At 39.5% G+C, this 26,823-nt stretch overlaps 1 protein-coding gene and 1 pseudogene across 5 annotated transcripts in view; one reads left to right on the top strand and one right to left on the bottom strand.

Annotated features, from left to right (window-relative positions):
- Positions 1-334: 334 nt before the first annotated feature.
- Positions 335-26,823, top strand: part of CRAMP1 (cramped chromatin regulator homolog 1) — a 106,207-nt gene continuing 79,718 nt past the window's right edge. For 2 of the 5 annotated variants that reach the window (XM_072600043.1, XM_072600008.1), the window contains exons 1-2: positions 2,526-2,672; positions 3,104-3,435. In XM_072600043.1, coding sequence (XP_072456144.1) covers positions 2,623-2,672; positions 3,104-3,435 — 382 coding nt within the window. In that variant the 5' untranslated portion in view covers positions 2,526-2,622. Of the gene's footprint in view, positions 464-2,457; positions 2,673-2,781; positions 2,861-3,103; positions 3,436-26,823 lie in introns of those variants that run through there. The other 3 variants (XM_072600025.1, XM_072600019.1, XM_072600033.1) reach the window with 3 other exon arrangements.
- On the bottom strand, positions 21,071-22,589 carry LOC140528949 (protein lifeguard 4 pseudogene; annotated as a pseudogene).

The raw sequence follows: 26,823 nt of genomic DNA, 5'->3' as shown, positions 1-26,823 counted from the left end.
TTCCGACATCGCCAGACCTCCCCCCCGGAGAGGCGGGGGGCCGCCCTCGGACCCGCGCGCGGGGTCGCGCCGCGCCTGGCTGCGGGGCCCGGGGCTCCGAGCGGACCTGCCCCTGCCCTCGGCCCGCGGTGTCTCGCTCTCTCTTTCTCCCTATCCGGCGGACACTACCCCCGACTCCTTCCCCCAGCGCGGGCGGCTGGCCGGCGGCCGCCCTGAGCCGCCTCGGGGGTGGGGGGGACGGAGCGGCGGCAGAGGCGGCCGGTCTCAGGCCGGCCGAGCCTGAGGCCCGGCCCTGGGCAACCGGGGCCGCCGCCTGCGAGAGAGGGCTCCGGGGGCCCGGCCGGGGGAAGGGCGCGGTGAGCCTGGAGCAGCCCCCGGAGCAGCGGGAAGGATACAGCTGGACTTCGAGCAGCCGGCCGGACAGCCCGCGGTGCCAGGCTGCATCTGGGCTTTGATGCCTAAGGTAAAGACCTGGGGTGCCCCTGGAGCCCCGGGATCGACTGCTTTACGGTGGAGGGGGTCGGGAAGGATGTGCACTCGGCGTGTGGTGGGGCCGCGTCCTTGATCTGTGCTGGAGTGGGAGGGCAGTCCTCAGTCTGGAGTCGGGGGTACCCACATTGCTCCCCCTCGGTTCAGCCCTGTCATTCAGTCGTGGCGATAGGGAGAGAGCAAAGCCAGGAGACTGGCTAGTCGGAAGAAAAGTAATCTAATATTGGCAGGAGGGCAGATTGCGGGAACGTAAAGATGGGGAGCAAGGTGTCCTGTTTCGGAAAGCATCTTCCGGTGGTATGGAAGGACGAGCAGCCTGGGCACCTGTGCCATGCAGAGGGGGAATCTTCTTGTTGGAGTGGTCCGGGGGATACCCTTTTCCTGAGAATCCCGGGTTTATTACGCATGGGTAGTTACCTGTCTTATCAATGGTCCTGTAAAAGGTGGAGAAGTAGACTAGTGCGCCGACCCCCCCACCCCCCTCGACCAGAGTTTGACTTTTGCTGGTCTTTGTCTCTGTGGAAAAGGGAATTGCACCTGTGTGCACCCTCGGGTAGTAATGCTGGGGTTACCGGCTCCGCAGAAGGATTCAACTCTGTTTGCATTAGCTTTAAAAATCTGAGAGCCTGCAGTTTTCTGGACGACTGTCCCTTCTCATGCTTCTCTCGCTTCTTGGCATTTTTCAGTTCTGAACAATTAGCTGTTCTTGGTTCTGTCCAGTATCTGCATTTAAAGTGTCTGCTAAATTGTGTTTGCTGGAGTTGTTATTTGAAAGGTAATTGTTTAAGACTTCTAGCTAAATGTGTGTGGTGCTGGCCTAACACTTGAAGCAAAGCAGGGGGCAACCAGTGTCTTGGCTTCCCCTCTACAAATTTTACACCAAGCAAAGCTCTTCTTCATAAGTTCTAAATTTTGTCTAAAGAATATTGAATAGGAAATTGTAATATTGCTCCTTGCCCTTGAATCATTTCTTGCAAAGTATGTTGGAGGTGTTACTTTTTATATCTGTATTCTTCTGTAAAATTTTTAGTGGTATTTTATTTTTGATGCTGCATGTCACTTTTAACTTATACCAGTTCTATGAGTTGGTGATTTACATTACAGAGGAGATAGGTGAAAAGTCAGATTTTTGATCTCTTTGTGTTTTACACAGTATATAATATTGGTCCTGTACTGATATTATGTCAATTTTAAAGTTTTCTTGTTGCTAAAAAACAAACAAACCCAAATTTAATTTCTTTAATACATTCTATATAGCATCTAGTATATTTGATAGTTAGCTAATGCAGTTTAAAATAATATATTGTTGTTTTGTCTCCAGTGGTTGTGTTCTTGGGCATAGTTCCTGAAGACTACGAGGAACTTATACTATTTAGTTTTGTTTCATAACACATGGATTAATATTTTTGTTCACATAAGTTATTTTTGAGGGAAACTGATTTTTGAGCAGTCATTCTTTGATGAGCAAATTTGACTTATGGAATTTGTACATGCAGTGGATAAGAAATTATGGTTATGTCGATGAAAAAGATTTTTAAAGGAAGAATTCCTATAAGCTTACTTGGAAATAACTAAAACTCCTCTAAACGCTGCTAAGTGTTTGGTGCAACAGGCTCTTTTGTTGAAAAAAAAGAGAAAAAGAAAAACAAACCCTCAAACCACCTTTGTTTTTTTTCCTTATTCTGAAATTATCAGGGGATCTTATCTTTGAAGTAACTTCTGATTCCAGAAGGCAATAACTTATAGGGATTTGGGGGCTTCGGTTGCTGTCCGCTTTATTTTTTTAAATGCAAAAAGGTGACAGCAGCTCTCTGCCTTGGTGTTCTCTTTGCAAAGTGGCCAGCTTGAGGTTGGCTCCTCCTGCACTTGATCTCGGGCCCTCTGCCCCTTTCCTGGGGTGAACTTGTAGCTAGTGGCAGGAATAGGTGTGCAGAATGCTGTAGTCCTCTCCCCTTTTGGGGTGGGGGGGCGCGTGGGGGGAGGGGGAAGGAGTTGGGAATCTTTGCAGCTTGGCCAGCCCCAGCCCCAGCCCCAGAGTCAGAGCAGGAGAGCTCCACACGCACAGAGAAGCTGCTGCTGCATCTAGGACGATGAACCATTTCCCCCCTGGGTAGGTCGGATCACCTCGGCTCCATGGTGAGGAGAAGGAAGACAGCCCCCGGCCCCGAGGACCCGCAGCATGGGTAGGACGGAGAGGGGGCCCCGCAGCGGCTTCGGGGGCCCGCAGCTCCCCGGGGTCTCCGCCGTCTGGGGCTGCTGCTCTTCTGGTTTTCTCTCTCTTCGCGAGCGCTTCAGACGCCTGACTTTGGCCGGGCCGTTTCCTTGGCCAATCCGCCGTCCAGCCCCCTTGGAAGGGTCCGGAGCCCTCCGGGTCGGTTCTGGTGGGGGGTGGGCGGGCTGGGGACCCGGCCCCGGCCCCCTGGCAGACCGGGCCCGGGCTGTTGGGCCGGGACAGGCAAAGGAGCCGAGAGGGGATTTGTAACAAACAACGGCGGCCATGTTGAGAGGGAATTTCTGCAGCTAAACTTCTCCCCTCTCTGGGCCAGGGATTCTCTCCCCTCTGCGGGTCTCATGAGGTTTTTCCTTTTCTCTTTCCTCTTCCCCCTTCCCCTAGGATGACAGTGAAGTTGGGAGACGGCGGCGGCGGGGAGGAAGGGCTCAAAAAGCTGGGCAAGAGATCAGCCGATGAGGAGTCCCTGGAAGGAGAAGGGGCTGGAGGAGGAGAAGCGGCTGAGGAGAGCAGCCCCAGCACAAAGAAAGAGGAGAAGATCATCGGTAATAATAACAGTAATAACCCTTCCTCCTCCAGCCTGCAGCCAGCCTCCTCCCAGGACCAGCATCATTTCTTAAGGTCCAGCGTGAGACCTCAGAGCAAGAGGTTCAGGAAAGATTCAGCCTGTGCGGTTGGCAGCAGCAGCAGCGGCGCCAGCAGTGCCAAGGGGAAAGGTATGGCCAGCCCTCCCTAAAAGCAGAAAATCGCCTTCACCTCCACCGAGCCCCTGCCCCACAGGTCCGGGGGCTGCCACTTTTGTTCTCCTCGCTGGAGGGTCCCGGGGGCTGTGGCCTTCTTCTCTTCCCCTCCCCCAACCCCCACACCTCCATACTAGTTAAATTGCTGTAATGGCCCACTCTCCAGTTTACATTTGCAAAATAGGCACTTTGGAAACTCACTTAGGAGTGTGAGGAAGGCACCCCTTTTTTGAAATAACCTATGGTCTTAAATTTAATATGTTTTGAGCTTCAGTAAATTTCTTTTATTTTGGCCAGTAAATTGGATTCCAGTAATGTGTTTTTCGAGTGACTGTTAGAACGTCTGTTTTAGACTATTTTAGGTTTGAGCAGTATCCTGAAAATTAAAAAAGGAAAATATTTAATGTTTCCCCTCTCTAGAAAGATAGTAATTTCTAACAAAGGAACTGGTTTGGTTTGAAGAAAAGAATTACGAATGGCTGTGTTTGACTACACTGGTCAGAATTGGTATAGTAGGCTTTACCATAAGTCTGTCATTAGTGCACAACTATTAGCACATTGAGAGTGTTGTTTCACTTAAATTTTTCAGTTGTTTTACTTTAGTTTCTGGATAAGATATTACTTTCTTAAGAATGGTGACTTAGTGAAGAGGATGTTCTGGTGACCTAATGCTATTGTATAGGAACAATAGTTAAGAATTAGCACCTGTCATTTTATTTTGATATTTTTAATGCACATTAGTGGTTAACTAAGTATACCTCTCCTATTTAACTTTCCTCCCTAATGTGGGAAAAGAGTGCTAGACTTTATCCTTTGCTTGTGTATATACCACATTTTTGCTTGTGTGTATACCACATATATGTCTCAAGGCCGTGCCATTGCTTAACTATGATAATTATTAATTATCACTTGTTTATATACAAATGCTCATGTTTTGCAGATTTGGAAATAATTCATGAAATATCACATCCACCATTTTAGAATTATATGTGAATGGGTCCTTTTCATCGAGTTTTGTGAATGGTGGTTATAGTGATTTAATAAATAATCCCACTAGTTTTAATGATAGGAGGTGATGAGCAAATAAGTTTTGCTTAGAATTTAATAGTCCTTCCAAATACTCCACTTAACTTAAGTCAATGGACTCTGGAATCATTGCTGCTACTAATATTTGTTAAAGATTTTCGAGGTGGGATAAAAGTACAAGATAAAGTGACTTTAAGGGTGTGTTGAAATGTTAAAATCACCTGGGGCAAGTATTTTCTTTGAAGTATAAAGCTTTGTACTGTTTTTGGGGAAAAATCCAACCTATTTATCAGTCCCATTTGTTTAGTTAAAATTAACTTTTTCTTATGTCAGTGTAGATTATATTGTATACAAGTGCCATGAATGACTTTCTGTGGCATAAGTTAATGAAAAGAAAATTGACAATAAATCCATCATCCTTATTTTGTATTAAATATTAGAGAGTGCCTGCAGAGTTGGCGTTACTTTTTTGAACTGAGTAGCTTCCCCATAGGATGCTGAGAATGGCAGCACGACATAGTGGAGCAGTGGATTTGGAGTCAGAAGATCCGGGTTCACTTATGACTGTCATTTAACTTTTCAGTCTCAGTTTCCTTATTTGTAAAATGGGACTAATATGATTGTTGTAGGAACAGTGCCTTGAAAACTTTAAAGTCCTATGGAAATATGACTTTATTAAGCTTCTTTTTGGAAGCAGTAATCATTAGCTTGCCATTACATTATTTCTCTGTTAGTGAAATATGAATGTGGGAAGGACTTGTACTCCAGAGAAAAATGTGCCCACTGTTTTTTCATTGACAGGTTTTTGTCTTTTTCTTTCCTTTCCTTTCTTTTTTTCTTTTAAGTGTATAGTATAGCTAAAAAGTGGTGGTGGCTTTTAGGAGAAAGATTGAGGAAGTATATGTACTTTCTCATTCAGTAGCTTACCTACCAGCACCTGGCATTTTAATTCCTAATTTGATCTCCTCTTTATGGCAGTGTGATGATTGTGGTCAGCCTCAGTCCTTCAGATGTGCTTTTAATGTTTCCAAGACCCTGGAATGTCTAACACTTTGAAAAAATTAATTTATATAATTGTTTTTGCCATTTTAGATATTAAAATGGAAGCAATTCTTTGTTAGAGAATAATATTGATTGATTTGGGTGAAGACACTAGTGAAGAGGCAGGAATGTCTCCTTTACTTAACCCTATGTTGTGCTTCACAAGAATACAAGTTGTTGACTTTATAATGAAGAAAAATTTCCACTAGAAAGCTTTGGATTGATAAAACATTTATAATTGAAGAAAGAGGTTGACAGTTGTCATAAAGATATATCTTAAAGACTAAAACCAATATTGATTCTCTCCCTATATTGATATACATTTTTATTTTATGCATTTTCACAATAAGCATTTTGGGAAGTAGTGTGATATGGTAGAAAACATTGAGGACCGGGAGTCAGATGAGTTATCCTTTATCTGCCACTAACTTACCAGGTTATTGGGAACAAATTGCCTTATTGTGCTCTTTCTGCATTTTCTCATAAAATGAAGAGTTTCATTTAGATCCAGGTTCTCAACATGTGTTCATGAACTTGAAAAAAAAAAATTTGTAACTATAATTGCTTTCAATTTAATTGGTTTTTGTTATATTTATTTTTAGAACATCATTTTGAGAAGAAATCTGGTTTGTAAAGACTTTACAATGGACCACAGGTCCAAGACAAAAAAAAAAAAAAAGAGTAAGGACCTCTGTTCTAGATGATTGATCTCTATCATCCAGTTCAACTCTAAAAGTCTGTAATCACTTGTGTTTAATTGAACTTAAAGTAGATCTTATCCTGAGGTCAGTTCAGGAGTATATTGCATTTGGTATGGTAAAAAAAAAAAATTCCTTTGGATGGGCCTCCAAAAACTGGATTTTATTTTCATTGTGATCTTGGGCAAATCAGTTTATCTCAGTTTCTTCATCTGTGAAATGAAGATAGGTAATTCTGTTACTTTTTGTCACAGTATTGTTGTGAAACAAGTGAGATACAGGGGTAAGTGTTCTGTGAACTTAAGGACCCTATGTGAATATAGGCTGTTGTTATTAGGAGAATAATACTTATTTTCCACCAAAGTCCTACTTTAGTGCATCATTCTACTGTGAAAGTGACCATGGGTTTTTGAAGGTATAAGCTCTGGCTAGTCCTGTCAAACTGGAAAGGTTTTGAGTGAATCTGACGATGGATTATATATCTGTTGTCTGAGGAATAAACCTAGCTAATTTAAGAGAGGTTCATCACCATGTTGTTGGCTTCATGGTGACACAGTTTTTCAGCCACAGTAAATCTTCATCTGGGTGTAGGAGTCTGAAAACTTGTCCTAGATCTTCTGGGAACTAGCAGGGTTATTAGGAGCAAGGTGATTGATTACACTACACCTCATCTGTACTAAGTGGTGAAGTCAACAGCACACATTGTTGAATGTCATAAACCTTGAAGTATAGTAGTCTTGTAGATTTTAGAGCTTGAAACGATCTTAAAGATAATTTTGCCTGACTGCAATACGTATGGTTAACACTTTTCTGATTGGTGGATCACCTAGCCAAACCTGGGAAAAGGGCATTTGCTGTTGAGCTGTTGGTAATTCTGAACATCCTTAGACCTTGCCAGATAGCCAGCTGAGAAGACTTGTCCCTGGAGCAAGAGGACAGTGAGAAGACAGCTTAGTTCTGAATGGTGACCAGTTCATTGTCAACTTAAGCTTTATTTGGGTTCTTCCTTTTCTTCCTTGGATAAGAGGGATACATAGCCAAGCTCAGGTGAGAATGTGGCATTGTAGTTACCAGTGGAGATCCCTCAGTAGACAGAAATCACTGTGTGCCAGGAGTTGTGTCAAGCTCTGGGGATACGAAGAAAGGTGAAAACAGTCTCTGCCTTCTAGGAGCTTAATGGGGAGGAAGACATGAAAATAACTAGGAACGTCCAATGTATACGCAGAGTAGATGGAAGATGTTTTCAGAGGGAGTGTGGGGACCAGAAAAGGCCTCCTGTACAAGTTGGAATTTGAGTTGAGTCGTAAAGGAAGCCAGGGAAACCTAAGGAAAGGAGATGAGAAGAGAGAACATTATAGGCACTGAGAAACATGCAGTGCAAAGGCATATAGCCTGGAGATGGAGTGTCATACGTGAGGACTAGCAAGGAGACCAGTGTGGCCAAATGGATCAAAGGCTTCGTATAGAGGAATAGAGTATTAAGATGACAGGACAGCTGGGAAGGAACCAAGTTGAAAAGAGCTTTAAATACCAAAAAAGGACTTTATATTTGATCCTGCAGATAATAGGGTATCATTGGAGTTTATTTGTATAGGAGGATAACAGGGTCAGATCTTTACTTGAGGAAAATCACATTGGCAGCTGAGTAGAAGTTAAATGGAGTGGGGAGAGGCATGAAGGAGGGAGATCGATTAGAGAGCACTTCTTGCCTGGACAGTTAACAAGAAAACCCTGAACTAGGATGTGAGCAGAGAGAAGGGGGCATATGTGAGACATGTTGTGAAGGTAGAAAGGAAAGGATTTTTCAGTGGATTAGATGTAGGGTAAGTGGGAGTTGAGGATAACAGCGAGGTTGCTCGAATGGGTAACTGGGAATATGGTGATAACGTCAATATGTACGAAAGTTGAAGAGGGGAGATTTTGGGAGGGGGTGGATGAGTTATTTTGGACATTTTGAGGTTTCGATGCCTATGGGACATTGAGTTTAAGGTGTGTGAAAGGCAGTTGGAGATTGTGCTTATATTTTAAGAGAAAGAAAATTAAGGATGAGCGTGCATCATCTGCATAGAGATGATAATTGAACCCATGGGAACTCATGAGATCACTAAGTGAGATTAAAAAGAGGAGACTCAGAAGAGGACCCAGGCCAGAGCCTTGGGGACATCCACAGTGGGCATGATGAAGATGAAGATCCAGCAAAGGAGTCTGAGAAAGAGGTTAGACAGGTAGAAAAGAAGCATGAGAGAGCAATGTTAGGAGATGTATTTAACGGACAAGGGGGCCAGTGCATCTCTAGTTTCAGAGGCTGCAGAGTGACCAAGGGGGATGAGGAAGAGCCCATTAGGTTGGATAATTAAGAGCTCCCTGATTGCTTTGGAGACAATGGTTTCAGTTGGATCATGGCATTGGGCATTGCATTGCTTTTCTCTTCCCCTGTCACTGAAGCTACTGCTGCTCTGGGTCTTTCTGTCTAAAGTGCTTCAGAGGCAGAGCAGAGATTACATGTAGACATAGAAAGAGGACTGGAATGTTTGAAGCTTGTAGAACTCAGGAGGGAGGGAATAGCTGAGAGCCACACTAACACAAACACATGGATCACTCCTCAATGTTTTTCTCAGAGGGAGAAGGGTGGAAACAAAATATGTGTTAACACCTGGAGAGTGGCTGAACAAATTGCTGTATGACTGTAGTGTGATATTATTATGCTGTGAGGGATCTTGCATGTATAACTTTCAGACATGAGAATGAGCAAAAAAGTATTAAGGGCTTAACTACATTCTAGGTACTATGAGTGCTAAGAGAAAGAGTGGAACAGTGCCTGCTCTGAGGGTGCTCACTTTTTAATTTGGGGAAAAGGGGTGGATGGAAAGGCCCAGAAGCCATAAGTTTTCAGTGACAGATCAGTGGTAGGGTCTGGGGGTCCTTAGGTTAAATTAGGTCAATTGACAGTGCCAGAGGTGTGTACAGCATAGAAGAAGCTGGTGGATGATAAGGGCAGGGAGGGATATTAGGATGCAGGGCAGGGGAGGTGGTAAGGCTTGGGAGGAGTGAATGAATTTTTTGACTCCCATTTCATCTAAACAGTCAAGCAGCCTGAATGGGTTTTGGGTGGCCTGGAGGTAGTCAGGGAAGACAAGGGTGAAAAAAGAACTTCAAGATGACTCTACGTGGTGGTCACAACAATGTTAATAAAAACAACACAAAAGGCAGCAAAGCTCAGAACAAATACAACAGACAACGTTGGTACCGACTATTAGAGTTAAAGCATAAAGCCTTCTTTTTTGTTAATAGTTGGTAACTCTTAAAAGTGGAAAGTGCTTAACTATTCTCTGGGAGTGACCTTACTGAAGGTTGTTTGGCTATTTATTGAGAAGTATCTCCTGTGTGAAAACAAAATGTATCAATAAAACTTTTTTTAAAATGGAGGTGAAGTTTGTGTGTATCCTCTTCACCCAGTCCCGGAAAAGTGGGGGTAAGGTATGGGCAGGGGGTAGGAAATTTGACGTTGTATTGAAGTCTCCGTTTTGCCTCTCCAGACCTTTTCTTTTCAACATACCTAAATGATTAGACTCCTTCCATCTCAGCAGAGGACCTCATCTCAAAGGTTCCTTGAAAAAACTGAGGCCATCTTTTGTTAGCTACCTCTCCTCAATTCCACATGTCAGATCACCTCAGTATTATTCTGTTTTCTCCTCCTCCATTCCATTTGAAGAAGAAGGAGTATTTCTTATCAATGCCAACCTATCTACTTGGGTTCTTGGTTCCATCACCTCCTTTCTTCTAAAGTTTTTTGACCCTTCAATCATTGTCTCTCTTTTCCTAATTTTCAGTTTCTCTATGTACTATCTTACTTCCTGCTGCTTGTAGACGAGTCCGTTGTTCAGTGATGAATGAAATAACCAAACCCTCAAGCTATTGTCCTCTTCTTTCTTTCATACCCTAAATTCTAGAAGAATCTTCACTTTTCAACCTATAATCTGGCTTCTACCCCTGTCATTTGATTGAAACTTCTTTGCAAGATACTCAGTGATCTCTTTAGTACTAGATCATTGACTTTTTCTGAGTTTGACATTTGTTTATCATTCTTACCCACTTGTGTTTTCCTAGCACCTATTTGTCGTAGTTCTTTTCTCCTTGTCAGACTATTCCTATGTTCCAGGTTCCTTAGCCATATCCCCCCCTTCATTCATGTGGATATCACAGGACTCTGTCCTGTGCCCTCTTCTCTCCTCCTTCTGTTTTGGCAGTTTCATCACTTCTCATGGATTTAACTATCACCCCTCTATGGATAACTCTCAAGGCTACCTATCCAGCCTGAATTCTAGTAATGTATCTCAAACTCACTATTTCCAAAACACAACTCATTATCTTCCAAACTTTTTCTCCTAGCTTCTTGATTTTTGTTGAGGCTACCATTATCCTTCTAGTCACCCAGGTTTATAACCTTGATTCATTCTTGACTACTCAGTCCTTTTGCCTACCCCCAGTATTCAGTCAGTTGCTAAGTCTTGTTAATTCCACTTCATCATCTCTTGTATTCCTCCCCTTTTCTGTGTTTATGACACATTATACTTTTTAAAATATATTTAAAATATTTACTTTTACTTTTCGCCATTTCATAAGATTTTGTGTTCCAAATTTTCTCCCCATCCCTCCCTTCTCCCCACCCCAAGATGGCGTGCAATCTGATACAGGCTCTACATATACATTTATATTAAACATGTTTTCACATTAGTATGTATGACACATTATACTTTAGGCTTTCATCATCTTTGTCTAACTCCTGCAGTAGCTCTCCAGTTGTTCTCCCTGAATGCTATCTTTCCTCTGCATAGAGATGTTAATTAGATCCATGTAGAGAGAGAATAGAAAAGGACCCAAGACAGAACCTTGGGGAATACCCATGATTAGTAGGTGAGGCCTGGCTGAAGATCCTGCAAAGGAGAATGGGAAGGAGTAGGCAGACAACATAAGAGGAAAATTAAGAGAGCAATGTGACAAAAACCTTGAGGAAAAGAATGTCAAGAAGATGGTGGTTGGGTGTCGGAGGCTGCAGAAAGTTCAAGAAGGATGAGGATTGAGGGGAAAAAAACATTAGATTTGACCACTAAGGGATCATTAGTAAATTTAGAGAGGGCAGTTTTAGCTGAATGAGGTTGGAAGCCAGATTATGGAGTTAAGTGAACAAAAGGAAAGGAAGTAGAAGCACTTAGTATAGACAGCCTTCTCAAGGAGTTTAACCAAGAAAGGGAAAAGAAATATTGGATAACTAGGTGGGATGGGTGGATTAAGTGAAGCTTTTTTGAAGTTGGGGAGACATAGCTATGTTTTGTAGACAGAGAAGCAGCTAGTAGACTGAGATTGAAGATAAATGAGACTGGAGAGCAGGGGAACAATGTGTTGGAGATGGGATGGAATGGGTTCATTTGTGCATGTACAAGGGTTTTGCCTGGTTCAGCCACCTGTTCACCAGAGACATAGGTGAAGATTGCAGAAGGCATCTGAGCGATGTGAGAAGAGAGGGCAGGAAGAAGGCGGCTTGGAATCACTAGCTTCCATTAAGTGTGTTCTTTCAGAAACTTCCTTATTTCCTCAGTGAATTCTTCTGTCAATTACTATCTTTTATTTACTTAACTGTGAATATGTGCTGTACCTGAATTGAATGTATGTGCCTTGGTGGCAGGGATTGTGTGTTTTGTATTTGTCTCCCCAGTGCCTAGCAAAGTGCCTGGAATGTTTTGGGTGCTTAATGAATGTTTGTTAATTGATTTCACTTTGTCTAAATAACCCATGTGTAAATTTTTTTTAAACTTAGACAAAGCCTGGGCAGAGATGGGCAATTAAGTCTTTGCCTGAGGTGCTTGCAAATTTCACAAATTTAGAATTTTTCATATTGTATTTTTTTTTAACAATTAAAGGATAGCATTATTGTTCTTCAGGTAGGGGAAAAACTTTGGTAATAAGAACTTAACAGCTCATCTATGGTAGTTTTTTCAAATTTGTTTTTCTAAAGTGAATTATGGTTGTATCTGTTGCAGTTGTCAATACCATAGTATATATTCTTGAATTTTAGTTTTAATAGTACATTTGTTTTGTATGATATGAAAATAAAGCAGTAATGATGTTGGATGACAAAGTTAGCACATTTAAACGTTAACAGTGTAGGTCATGGTATTATGTGTGAATGTTTTGTGATCTTATTAATTTCTTAGTATGTGCTCTATATTGGATATATAAAAGAGTAGATGATGTGCTTTCTGACCCTGAGGAATGTATTGTAATTGGATTGGGCACTAAGAAACACATGCATCCAATAATTAGGTGGTGGAGGAATAATTAGGTGATGGAGGAATTCCCTTAATATATGAAATACATTGTGCTGGGGATACAATGACCCAAAGATTAAGTTTGTTCTGCCTTAAAGAAGCTTATGTTATATAGGAATAAAGAGTAAGGAAAAGATCATTATATGCACTGGCATTGGTTTTGGAAGACCTTGTAGAGAGACTTTGTGGGAATTGTGTTGGAGTACATTCTACAATCTTAGTACTTTCTGTTGGAATTTAGGATAAGAGGGAACCCTGGATAGTGAGAGGATTTCTGGACATACAAGCTTTGTTTGAAGGATCTGGGGATGTTTAATTTGGAGAAAAGACATGAGAGACAGTATAGCTATTTAAGTATTTGAAGAACTGTCACATGAAGGAAGGATTAGCTTTGTTCTGATTGGCCTACTAGTACAGAAGTAGGAGCTATTAGTGAATGTTAGAAAGGCAGATTTAGGCTTGACGTGCATTATATGGAAAAATTTTCTTAAGGTAAAGTTATAAAGTTATCTAAAAGTGGAAAGAATCTCCACTAGTAGGAGAGATTCTTGTTCAGTTACGGGTTAAACTAGATGGCCTTTGAGGTGGGACCTTCTAATTTCCTACAGATTGTGAGAGGTCAAGGCCTTTTTAGCATTCTGCTGTTTCTGGTGGTTGGAGTGCAGCGAATAATCTGTTTTAGTTGGAAGGGAGAGTCTAGGGAGAAGAGTAATATAAAGGTGGAAAAATAAGAGTGGTATCAAATTGGGGTGGCCTTGAATGCCAGGAAAAGGAATTTGTACTTAATTCAATAAGCAGTGATTAGAATGTTTTAAATGCTAGGCTAATAAATTTGGATTTGTTCTGTTAAGTAGTTGGGAATGACTTGAAGAATTCAGTGTTTTAGAAAGATTAATTGGGCAGCAGGATAAATTGAATGGCAGAGGGGGCCAGTTAAGAGGCATTTGTTTTTATCTGGGCATGAAATGACAGCGTTTGTTTTAATAAGCTTTGACTTCTTTTAAGTATTTCCCAATAAGATTGATAGTGATGGTGTTCTCATAACATTTTTGAATGTCTTAAAACAAACTTATCTGCACCATCTGACACATCATATGTTTCATTAGAGATGAAAAAACCCTATATTAAACCATCTTAAGGCACCTTATTTCTTGTGAACTGAGGTGACTGTATTGGTACTTGGCTTGCCCTGGAGGATCGTCTGCCATTTTGTATTGAAGGCAACAGGCCATGAATAACGTTTTCCATTTCAATCAAGTGTACAAAAGCACTTTTATTTCAACTTCAACTAAGAAGGATTGTAATATCCTTAGTTATGGTGAGGAGTACAGGGAAAAGGTGTGAGGCAGAGCTTTTCAAAATTGTTTTCAGTTTGATTGCAATATACTTGGCCTCAAATCTGTTCTTTACTACTTTGCTTTGAGGATGAGTGACATTCAGTTCAGTAAATCTGAAAGAAAAAAGCTCCATGTCACTGAAGTTTTATGTAGAATAAAAAAATTTAACCACTATTTCTAAATTGAACCTTGACATACAAAAGCATTTGGGGTGGAATATTAAGTGCATTATAAAAATAAAGATAACTGTAAAACTGACTGTGGGTGTGTGTGGTGTGATAAGGTAGAAATAGTATAGAAATAGTATAGAATCAGGAGAGACCCAAGGTTGAGTTTGACTTCTGATACTAGTTTTGTGATGATACAGTCAAGTCACTCTGTAACTGAGTCTCATTTTATTTATCCAGAGACTGGGAGTAACAATACCTGACATTCCTTCTCAGGTTGTTATGAGGATTTAATGAAATAAATTAAGATGTAGATGGCTTTACCAAACATGATAGTGAATGTCAGCTATTATGATAGCTCTCGCTCAGTTTTCAGTAGTTATATTCAGTTACTGGTCCTTTCCTACCCCTTTGTCTCATGCCTTGGAGTTTCTCTTTTAGGGGGGCTTCAGCTATGCTTCACATGGTCGCTATTCCCCTGGCATGTTCACCCTTCCTCTCCTGCCCCCCTTCCATAATTAAGTAAATTCTTCCAATGTTCTAGAAGGAGTGTGCCAGTATAGTCCCTGTGGCTTCTCTTCCCAACCCTGAAACTTTCCGAATCAAATTAACTACCTCTTGCTACCAGATTCCTCTTATTTGTGTTATCTCCCTCTGTTAAGACTGTCTTTGCTTTTGTATTTATTTCCAAGAAATTAGCATAGTATTTGCCAGTAAGTGCTTAGTAATTGTTTTTTTATTCATTTATTCAGGCCTTTTCCACCTGACTACATTGCATCCTTCTCCCAGATCTGGGGTTTATAAACCATTTTTGTGTCATCAGTCCATTTGGCAGTCTGGTGAAACCTGTGGATCCTTTCTCAGAATAATGTTTTTAAATGCATAGAGTACATAGTATTACAAATTTATGTCATACAATCTCAAATGGGCTCCTATAAAACCAGGCAGTCCTTCTGTACCTCCCTTATGAACTCAGCTATCTCACTTTGGTTGCTCTTCCAAACCTTTTCATCCCTCCTCAGAACTTTCCATGATTCCCTACCCCCCTCAAGCTAAGAACCTTGCCTTATATTTTACTGAAAAAATTGAAGCCATTCTCCTCTTCCTCATGTCATATCATTCAAACGCCTTCTGCCAGTATTTCCTCTTTCACTCTTGTCTCACACAAAGAGGTGGCCCTTTGTCAAGGTGGCCCTCTGCCAGCATAAGGGATTCTGTTCCATCCTATCTCTCATAATCCCCACTGTCACACTCATTCCATTCTCTCCCTATCTATTGGCCCACGCCCATGTCTCCCCTGGCCTCAAAAAGTTCCCACTGATGGACCCTTCCATCCCCACTAATTATCATCCTATATTTCTTCTTCCCTTTGTGGCAAAACTCTTGAGAAGGCCATCAAAATGTCTCCATTTCCTCCCATTTCTCTTCTTAGCCTCCTACAATCCAGCTTCTGACCTTATCTTCCCACTAAAACTGCCCTCTCCAAAGTCAGCAGTAATCTCCGAATTGCCAAACCCCATGGACTCTTTGCAGTCTTCATTCTTTCTTCTTGACTTCTCTTAAGCCTCATTGTTGATCACTGTCTTCTCTAATACTCTCTCTAGGTTTTCAGGACAGCACTCTCTCCTGTTCTCCTCCCACCTATCTGATTGCTCCTTCTCAGTCTCCTTTGCTGGATCCTCTTCCAGATCTTGCCCACTTACCATGGCTGTCCCACAAGGCTCCTGGGTCCTCTTTTCCTTCTATACTATTTCATGTGATAATCATATCTCCTATAGATTTAATATCTCTATGCTGATTATTTTTTTAAGTAAATAGTATTTTATTTTTTCCAATTATCTGTAAAAATAGCTTCCAACATTCATTTTTCATAAGATTTTGAATTCCAAATTTTTCTTCCTCTTTTCCTTCCCTTCCTTCCCCAAGATGGCAAGTAATCTGATATAGGTTATTCATGTACAGACATATTTCCATACTAGTCTTGTTGTGAAAGAAGAAACAGAACAAAAGGAAAAAAACACACAAAAATAGTAAAAATAGTATGCTTTGATCTGCATTCAGACTCCATAATTCTTTCTCTGGATGTGGCTAGCATTTTCTGTCATGGGTCTTTTGAAATTGTCTTGGATTGTTTTATCGCTGAGAAGAGCTAAGTCAATCATAGTTGATCATCGTCCAGTGTTGTTGTTACTGTATAACACAGTGTTCTAGTTCTCACTTCACTCAGCATCAGTTCATGCAAGTCTTTCTAGGTTTTTTTGAAATCCACCTATTCATCATTTCTTATGGAACAATACTATTCCATTACATTCCTATACCACAACTTGTTCTGCCATTCCCTGTTTGATGGGCATCCCCTCAATTTACAGTTCTTTGCTATCACACAAAGTATGCTGATGATTCTTAACCTGTCTGACACTGCACTCATTATCTCATCCCCCAAGTCATCCCCTTTTCCAAACTTCTCTTTACTTTTGAAGATACCACCATCTTCCTAGTCCCCCAAGGTCATAAGCTAGGTATCATCTTCAATTCCTCACTACCCTTAACCTCTCCATATCCAATCAGTTGCTAATTTTAGTTGATTTTTACCTTTGAAACATCTCTCTAATACTCCCTCTTTTCTCCTCTGATATTGCCAATACCTAGTGTAGGCCCTTATCACCTCATGCCTGAACTGTTGCAATAACCTGCTGGTTGGTCTTTCTGTCTCTGGTCTCTCCCCATTCCAGTGCATCCTCCATTCAGCCTCTAAAGTGATTTCTTAAAATGCAGGTATGACCGTGTCACCACTCTGCTTAATACTCCAGTGATTTTGTGTTGCCTCCAGGATAAAATCATTTGTTTGGTATTTAAAGTTCTTTATAACCTAGACCCTTCTCTTACCTTTACAGTTTCCTTACCTCATATCCCTCCACATGTTCTTCAGTCCAATGACACTGGCCTCCTTGCTGTTCCATGAATAAGATACTCTCTGTTTCTTGGCTCTTCATATTTTCTGTGGGTCTCTCCTATGCCTGGAATGTTCTTCCTCCTTATCTCTGTCTTCTGGCTTCATCGGCTTAAGTTCCAGCAAAAATCCTACGTTTTCTAGGAAGCCTTTCCCAATCCCTCTTAAAGTACCTTCTCTCTTTTATTTATTTTGTTTTTTTTCCTCTTACAGAACTTGTTTGTACATATTTGTTTGCTTCTTGTCTCCTGTTAAGACTGTGAGCTCCTTGAGAAACAGGGACTTTGTTTTGCCTTTCTTTGTATCTCAAGTACTTAGCACAGTGCCTGGCATATAGTTTATACTTAATAAATGCTTATTGACTGACAAAGAAAACTATATTGAAATATGCTTATTACAAAAGAAGTTCTGGTACCCTTGATTAAGAACTCCTAACTTAAACCTCAGATGTTGTTGCTTGTGGTGCTTTGTTGCTGCCTCTCATGAACTTTTCATAAATTAGAGTTATTTAGTTGTATGTGTCTCATTACTCCCTTCCCACTGAACTGTAACCTTCATAAAAATAGGGACTCCTCTTAGGTGAACTTTTCTGTTTTGACTAGTAGATGATCAGTGTTTCTTGAGTTAATTTTTGAAGTGTAGCTAGTAGGCAAGACTAACCAGAAGGACTAATGCAGGAAGGCAGATTTGACCCCATAGGTATGATTGAAACTTGATGGTGTGAGACTTGTGCCTGGAACATGACTCTGGAATGGTATGCCTTCTTCAAAAGAAACTGCAAGGCTAAGACAGCACTGTTGTATTGAGAAAATAGATTCATGTGAGAGCATCCAGAAATTAGAAGGGTATGAGGAAGCAATGTGAAAAATATTTGAATGAAGTTCAGTGGAGACAGAAACAGAAGAGATACAGGGATGCAAGTATTCTACAGAACATCTGGACAGAAGGAAGAAATTGATGAGGAGTTTGGAAACATTCACAAAGCTGGCACAGAAATACCATGTATTACTGATGAGGAGTTCAGTTACCTGGATATCTGCTGAAACATTTTCTCTGCCAAAAGTCAAGTGGATAATTTCTTTACATCCTTTGAAAAGGAAAGATACTAACAGAAGGAATGTTTTTTGGTTCTGAGTCTCACTTTAACAGGAAATATGGTTGCTAGGACTCTGAGTAGAAATGATTACATCATCTTAGAAATTGTTGTAGATAAGGAGAATAAAGTTTGACATGCATTTTAACTACATTTTGGAAGAAGAGATTTCCTAGGCTTCTGAAGAAGAAGAGGTAAGTTTCCAAAAATTGACAAGGTAAATTTTTATTAGGAGAGAAGGGAAGTTGTGAAGAATGAAATTCTTCTCTCTCTTCATTTATTCTGAACTTAAATACCAAAAAATAAGAGCATTTCCATATATACAACGCAAAAAGAATACAAAACTTAATCTCCATATTGCTTATGTTTTACATGTATGTATGTATGTATGAAAAATTCCAAACATTATTTTTAAATGTTGTTGTCTTTCTGAACTTATTAATTTTCTGTTCATTTTAAAACATTCTTAAAATAGCCCTCTTTTTTGACTTCATAATTGCTTACCTTCCTTCTTCCCTTACCTCTTTTCCCCATTAAAAAAAACAAACAAACCTAAAAGATGGGGGGAAAAAACTCTTGTAACAAGTAAGCATGGTAACAAAAATGTATGCACCTTGAATTCATTACCTCTCTGTCAAGAGATGGGTAACATGCTTCCTCATAGGTCCTTGGAAGACCTGGTTGGTCTTTAGATTGGTCAGTGTTCCCGAGTCTTTCAAAAGTTGTCTTCCTTCTTTAATATCATTCTATGTGCAAGCCAGCAGGTAGGTGGTATAATGACAAGGGTACTGGGTTTAGAATCAGGAAGACTTACCTTCCGAGTTCAAATCTGGCCTCAGATACTTACTAGCTGTGTGACCCTGGGTAAGTCACTTCACCCTGTTTGCTTCATTTCCTCATCTGTGAAATGATCTGGAAAAGATGGCAAACCACTCCAGTCTCTTTGTCAAGAAACCCCAAATGGAGGCACAAAGAGTCAGACACGACTGGAACACAACTGAATGACCTTTTGTAAGTCATTCTCTTGGCTGTGTTTGCTTCACTCGGAATCATTTCATACTACTCATGAATTTCTGAAATTGTCTTTCTCTTCATTTCTTATGGTGCATTAATATTTCATTGCATTCATAAAACACAGTTTGCTCAGCCATTCCTCAGTTGATTGGCAGCCTATAAGATTCTAGTTCTTGGCTCTTTTTTCTCCTCCTTTTAGTCTTTAAGGTTAGAGAATTTGTTTTACATTTTATTCTACTTTTGCAATCTTTTGATCTTATTCTACTATTTCTTGCAGTCTCATGGAGTCATTTATTTCTGTTTGATCTACTATAGTTTTCAGGAAGTATGTTTCTTGAGTAAGGTTTACCACTTTTCTAAGTTGTTCTTCCAGTTCTTTAGTACTTTTATTTCACTCTTATCTCTTGGTTCATTTCTTTTAGGTATGTATTCATGGCCTTCTGGAAAGTCCATTTTGTCCTTTGAGTCACTGTTTGTAATTTTTACATAATTACTCCACTCTTTTGAGGGTTTGAGCACATCTCTCTCTAGATGCACAATAATGTTTGATACTATTCCGTGTTTCCTGCAGTTTGCTCATCTCTCCAGCTTTATTTCCTGAATTAGGGCATTGTGCCAGTGCCAGGCTTTGCCCTACACTGTTTTTGAGTGGGGAGATGGACTTTCTTTGGTCTCTCCAGATTCTTGTGCAGGCCCTCACTTCTGGGAGATAGGCCCTCTGGATCTTCAAGATTCAGCATTTTTAGGGCACTAGGCCCTCTTTAGTATCTTGGGACAGAGTGCCAAGGCACCTTTGGAGGACTTGGTCAAGGCTACAGATCATTGCTGGGCTACTTGCTATGCCTGTCCTGGCATTGCTTTTCCCTGGGGCTTCTAAGATCCCTACTTAGAGTGCAAGTACTCTGGGGCTTTCTTTGAGTGTCTTCTTCTCTTGCTGTCTCTAGCCAGAGAGCTTTGAAGGTTATATGTGTTTTTGGCATTTCTTTGGTCAGGTTCCAGGCTTGGTGCTTGTTTGCTTGTGCTTTCACTAGCTTTGCTAGCGTCCCCCTTTCCTATTACTCATTGGCTTTTGGCTGACTTTTGAGTAGTTCTGGGTTAAAAAAAGTCATTTACTGTAGTTTCTATTTGGATTTCTTTCCTTTTTCTGCTGTACATTTTTCTGCCTTACATCATATACACATCCTAAATACATGAACAGTTCTGAATTTAAAATTTAACCTATACATTTAAATATTTGTCAATGTTTGTACTTTATATCTTACCTTAAGCTGTCTTTTCTAAGTTCTTATAATGCATTTAAATGTATAATTGTGATGAGTGATCCAAAATCAGTTTTTTTTACAGTACTGAATGATTCTGAAAGTGTTAGTTGCTTGGCTCCAAAATGCTCAATTATAGCTATTTTCTTTCTGATTAAGGTGAAAATGTTTTAGTACAAGTGGCTTTACACTATTCAAAATAATAATGAAACTAAGGCCTTCAAAATAGAATGCAAATCTAATAAAAACTTTCAGAATAGTATTTAAGGAAAAAGATAAAAAGTAAATCGCTATGCAGAAACAGCTTTAGTTTTTATGTTATGTATTCATGAAGCAATTCTGAATTACAAACTACCAACCTATAGCAAATTTAGAACAGGACAAAAATAAGACAATAAGATTTTTAATGTCTCATTACTGATATCAAAGATAACAAAAAATTTCATCAAGAATTACCTTGGGTGCAATACCTAATTCTGGTCTTTACAAGAGCAAATATTGTTAGAGCTATTAGGTTTAAACATTTTGAAGGAGAATCCAAAATCAAATAGTAATATGAAACATCATTCAGAAGTTCTAAATCAAAAATTTGGTCACAAGACTATGTAAAAAAAAGTAGTAAAGCTTCAGTTTCACAAATACTGAGTAACTGGAGATCAAAACAATTTTTAACAATATATATCCCAACCCTTATTACTTATCAAATATTTTTTGTACTCAATAATATTTTATTAAATGTTTCTAATCAGCACAATAGGCATAGGAACATACTGATGAAATTCAAGTAGAGGTTCCTGGCAGCCAGTATATATTCTTTAGGGGACAGTTTATGCATCAGTAGATGGAGTGTCATAAATGATGGATTCACAGAACAGAAGAGCTCTTATCGTAGAGAAGATGACTTCCACTAATTCATTACCATAGAATCTTCAAGAGTCCTGACAAGAACAAAATAAACAAAAAGGTGAAAAGCCTTCCTCCAAATTTGCTGAAATCTCTCTTAGACTGGAAAGTGTATAGAGTCAAACCAAGAAATACTGAAGTAATCAGCATAAAGGTCCACAGAACAACATACACATCATAGAATGCCAGTTTTAGCAACAAAGATTCCAGAAGTGTAAATCCAAAAGGCAGGTAAAAGTTAATAGGATATTTATGCCTGTTTAGCTTAATGTCCAGAATCAAACCCAAAGATCCAAGGAGAGATACCAGAATTAGTGCAGGAAGATGCAGGTATGGATGCTAGCCAAAACCACACTGGTGCCATATTTGAAGTCATCTTCAAGGGAACAAGAGAGGGTAGCCAGGCTGTGGCACTGATGGAGAGAGCTTGGCCCCTCTCCTTGTATTTTTTGATCTTTACTTGGTCTGGCACAAATTTCAGGTTTTTAGTCAGTCATTCAGTCTGCCATCATGACTGTGAGTCTGTTCTTTTTGAGTCTCTTTAGCTAGTTCAGTCTGTTTCTTTGTCCTATGTGTGGGTATCTCTTGTCTTCTCTTTCTCGATACTTTTCCCCTTGGTGTTTGCATCAGCTCCAATAGGCTTAATTATCACCTTGATACAAATGATCCTAAATCTATACCTCCAACCCTCATTTCTCTTGAATTCCATTCCTGTATCTCCAGCTGCTTGCTGATCAAACAAAACAACTAATTTTTTCTCAGACTCATTTCTTCAAATTAACATTTATCTGTTCTGGGTACCACTTTTTTCCATCTCACTCAGGTTTATAGCCTCACAGTCCTCGCTAACTCTTCCTTATCCTTCACCATCAGTTGTCAGTTCTTATTGATTCTTCCATAACATCTCACACATCTATCCCCCTACTGTCTGCTTAAACAATTTCTATAACCCTCTTGCCTGCCATATTATAATATTCTTCTAATTGATCTCTCCATTTCTAGTCTCTCTTCTCCATCTTCCTCACAGCTGTTAAATTGGTATTCTTAAAATATACCTTACCATCATTTCCCACTCACAAATTTTCAGTGGCACCTTGATGATACCTTTAAGATAAAATGGACAGGTCTTTCCCTGGTAACCCACCTATCTTTCTTGTCTTATTTCACATGGTTTGTGTTTGTACTCTGTTTTAGTCAAATTGCTTCTTGTGTACAACACTCTGTTTCCCACTCTCTGCCTTTGGACAGGTGATTGTTGTTTGGAATGCATTTTTGCCTCACCTGCAGCTCTTGAAATCATTCACTTCACAGGTCATATACTTGTTGTATTCTCTCAGTAGAATATAAGCTCTTTGAGAGCAGGGACTGTTAGGCCCAACACAGTGGGTTTGTGTTTTTTCCCCCCTTAAGTGAAAAACCAAGATAAATAATGGAGTAGTAAAAGTCACCTGGCTAAAATGTATAATAATGTCAGCTGCTATAACAACTAAGAGGTGTGATTGCTGAGCCATATCTGTAATCTTATATGTTACAAAGAATTAATTGTAGAGGGGCAATTAGTTGTCTTGATTTTCAAAAGTGGAAAGAGAATGGAGTCTGCAAACATTGGGCCAGTGTGCCTTACTTTAATGTCTTCAAAAATTCTGGGATACATTATAAGGGATGGTCAGTGAATGTCTACTAAAATAGGTGGTGATCCGAAAGAGTTAGCACTATTTCATCCTTCAAAGAGTAGCTTTGTTTCCCTTTTTGACAAAGTTACTACATTGGTAGGTTAGAGGAATGCTGGTTAGGGGAATCGTTTATATCTGGATTTTAGCAAAGCATTTGATAGTCTTTAATGCCGTTCTTTGGAAAAGATGGAAAGAAGTAGACTAGCTGACATTGCAATTAGATGGATTCAAAATTGGTTGTCCACCACCAGACTCAGAGAGTTGTTATTACTATAGTTCAGTGTTAGTTTGGAAAGAGGGCTTCAGTGGCATGCCCCAGATATCCATGCCTAGTACTGTGCTGTCACCATCAGGTTTTGAAAACATCTTGACAGCCTAGAACATTGGGCTGAATAGTGCTAATAATGATTGCAACTATTATCTACATAATATTTGGAGGTTCATGAAAGTAAGCAGAGTGCTAGGTGTTACATAGGATAGAGAACTGGACCTGGAGTCTGGGAGACCTGAGTTTAAATAGAACCTAAGACATTTGTTAGTTGAGCAACTGGAAGTCACTTAGCCTCTGTCTGCTTCATTTTGCTTATGTGTGAAATGGGAATAATATCCCCCCAGCTTGTTGTGAGGATAAAATGCAGAATACTATAAAGTACATTGTAAACTTTAAAACACTATATAAATACCCATTATTTTGCTTGTAGATTTTTTTAACCTAAGTGCAAGATAGGGGGCATATGATTAAACAGCAGTGCATTTTAATAGACTCCAAACTTAATATAATTCAAGAAGGATGTGTCTTTCCAAGAAAGCAATTGGCCAAGGAAGCTAATGAGATCTTACACCTAAGACTACACCTAAGTTTTCTACATGCACTGTGGAAACTTGTTGGCTAAATGGTAGTGGCACTGTGGAATATTGTAACTTTTCAAGGGAAACAGTGATATTCAACATCTCTATCTCAGTTACCATGCATCCTACAAGCTCAAGAGAGTTCATTGTTTCATATTACATTCGTTTTGATAACATTCTCAATGTATGATTTTTTTTTTTACTACCAGTAACTTATTGAACTTCTTGTTTGTCATGCCATGTCTTTGCCAAGCTGAGTTTTCATTGCCTGCTGTGATAAGAACAAGTACCATGTGAAAATCTGCGTGGAATAGGAAATGAAGGTGATGATGTCTAATCCGATTTCAGAGTTTGAGAAAATGTGTAGTGCCCGAGCGGCACACCCATTCCATTGACAAGTCACTGGGATTATTTAAGAAATGAACTGAAAAATGTTGTTTTTTCTCTCAGTTTATGCATATTTTTCAAATTTTTTCTGTACTACATTGTTAGGACATAAATGCTTAATAAGTTGTTTGGACCTAACTATTTAATAAATGGAACTATTAAGTATTTCTTTTGGTCTAGGGACACTGAAAAAATCACTGAGATACAAAATGTACCATGAACTGAGGAAGTTTGGGAACTTCTGCACTACACAAAGGAGACGTAGCTTCTCAAGCATTGCATTCACTTCTGAGCACCACATTTTAGGAAAGACATTTATAAACCTGGAAAGCATCTAGAGGAGGATGACTGTATGGTGAAGGGCATGCAATTATTCCCATGTGAAGATCAGTTCAGAGAATTTGAGATGTTAAACTGGAGAAGAATGGATGTAGAGGGGACATTATAGTCTTTCAAGTACTTGGTTGTCACCCAGCAGATCAGCAGAGATGTGTTCTTTTTGGGAAAAGAGAGTATTGAATGGAAATTGCAAAGAGACTGATTTAGGCTCCATGTTAAAAAAAGTTTTTTTTAACAATAAGAACTATCCACTTATCTCAGGAGGTTGGCTTCCTGGTAGTTGAGAGCCTTCAAGCAAAAGATCATTGAGCAGAAAGGTGTGGAAGGAATTTATTTTTCACACATCTATTGAATGAGGTGGCCACTAAGTTCCCTTCCAACTCAGAATTTCTAGATATTTCTGGTAATGAGGATATTTTTAAAATGCTCAGTGTCTTTAGCTACTTATTAAATCTTTGAGTTGAATCAATGGTATATTCATGTAATTTTTTTTTTTTTTGCAATAATTCATTTGGTTCTCAGCATAATGAATTCTTTTCCTTCCTTAAACTATTTTGATTGAGGTCACCAGAAGTTTGAATTGTTTTCTTCCTTACTTGTTACTATAGTCTGATCCCTTTGACTAAAGTGTTAAACCAATTACAGCATTAGCTAAATTTGCATTTAATAGGTTCACCATAGTGTTATATTTTGAGGAATTTTATCCTTGTTTCATCCTGTAAGTATGAGTTGATTTGATGACCCTGGCTTGTTGGAGCCAATTCTCTGCATTGGCTTATGAAGTACAGATAAAAGTAAAACTATTAATGAGTATGACATTACATAATGTAACTTATGATCCTAAATAATTAGGAATATATTTCTGTAGAGAGAATGTTTTGGCAACTAAATAGAGGCCAGAGATCAAAATGGTATTTGTAAAAATTAGATAGAATATAGAGGAGGTCACAAAATATAAAATTGATGATTTGATTACATAAAATTAAGAATTCACATCATTAAAATGAATTAAGGTAGAACAAGAAGAGAAACTACATGGTGTAAAATATTTGCATCACTTATCAGTGATATATCTGATACACAGGTTATATGGGGAATTGACACACATAACAAGGCTCATTTTCAAGTAGGTAAGTGGACAGAGGATATGGACAAAGTTCTCAAAGGAAGAATTGCATAAATGCCCATCTGAAAATATGAACCAAATCATTAATAGTAAGAGAAATAAAAATTAAAACCACTCTTGAGTTTCACCTTATACTCTGTAAATTGGCAAAGATGAGTAAAAAACAATTATTGTAAATGGGAGGAGCTATGGTAAATTAATACACTATTGGTAGAGATATAAGTTGGACCAACCATTGTGGGTGTCATGTTTGAACTTGGCAAGGAAAATTATTATATTTTCCATGATCTATGGAAAAATATAATAATAAATATATAATAAATAAATAATATATATTATATGTTATAACATGTTATAATATTTTATAATATGTATAATAATAAATAAATAATAAATATCTCTTTCTATCCTCAGAGCATTAGATACTGTTTTTGCCCCTATTTTGTAGATGAGGAAACCTGAGGTAAACTGACTTTCCCAGGGCCATACAGCTTATAAGTGTCTGAGGCAAGGTTTCAGAAAGAGATTTTCTGACCCCTCAGTCCAGTATTCCTATCAGCCACTTGAGATAGTCCTAGAGGAGAGAAAAGGCCCTGGCTGCCACTACCCACAGGGTCAGAGCAGCTGCTGGAAGAACAGGAAGTAGCATGGGTGCCTGCTGATCAGACTAGAGGAGTTAGGGTGACAGAGACATTGCCTTGTAGGAAGAAATGAGGAATACAAGGAATTTGGAAAAATATGAAGATTTGTATAAAGTGGTATGGAATGAAATAAGTGGAACCACGAAAACAACAAAAATGCAAAATTTTCCATGTCGAGCCATAAGCATACATGCCTGAAATAGTTGGCAAGTACCATTTTAAGATTGGACGCCAATGAAGCCTTTTTCCTTTTTATGATGATCATGTTGAAATTCAGGGTTCTGACTATGTTGTTCGGGAGAACAGGGCAATACTCTAGTCCGACTATTTGGGTTCAAATCATACCTCTGATACTTATTACCTAATATGTGACCTTGGGCAAGTCAAAGTCACTTAACTGTCCAAGGCCTCAATTTCCTCTTTCATTAAATAAGGGGAATGAACAAACTAGAGGGCCTCTGAGGTCCCTTCCAGCTAGCTCTAGTGTTATCATTATTTGAAATGAAACAGTTTATTCCATTAGGTGTGGCATGCT

Source organism: Notamacropus eugenii, chromosome 1 (assembly GCF_028372415.1).
Source record: "Notamacropus eugenii isolate mMacEug1 chromosome 1, mMacEug1.pri_v2, whole genome shotgun sequence".
NCBI lineage: Eukaryota > Metazoa > Chordata > Mammalia > Diprotodontia > Macropodidae > Notamacropus > Notamacropus eugenii.
Note: the sequence above shows the minus strand (reverse complement) of the source record. Positions and strands in the feature narration are given on the sequence as shown.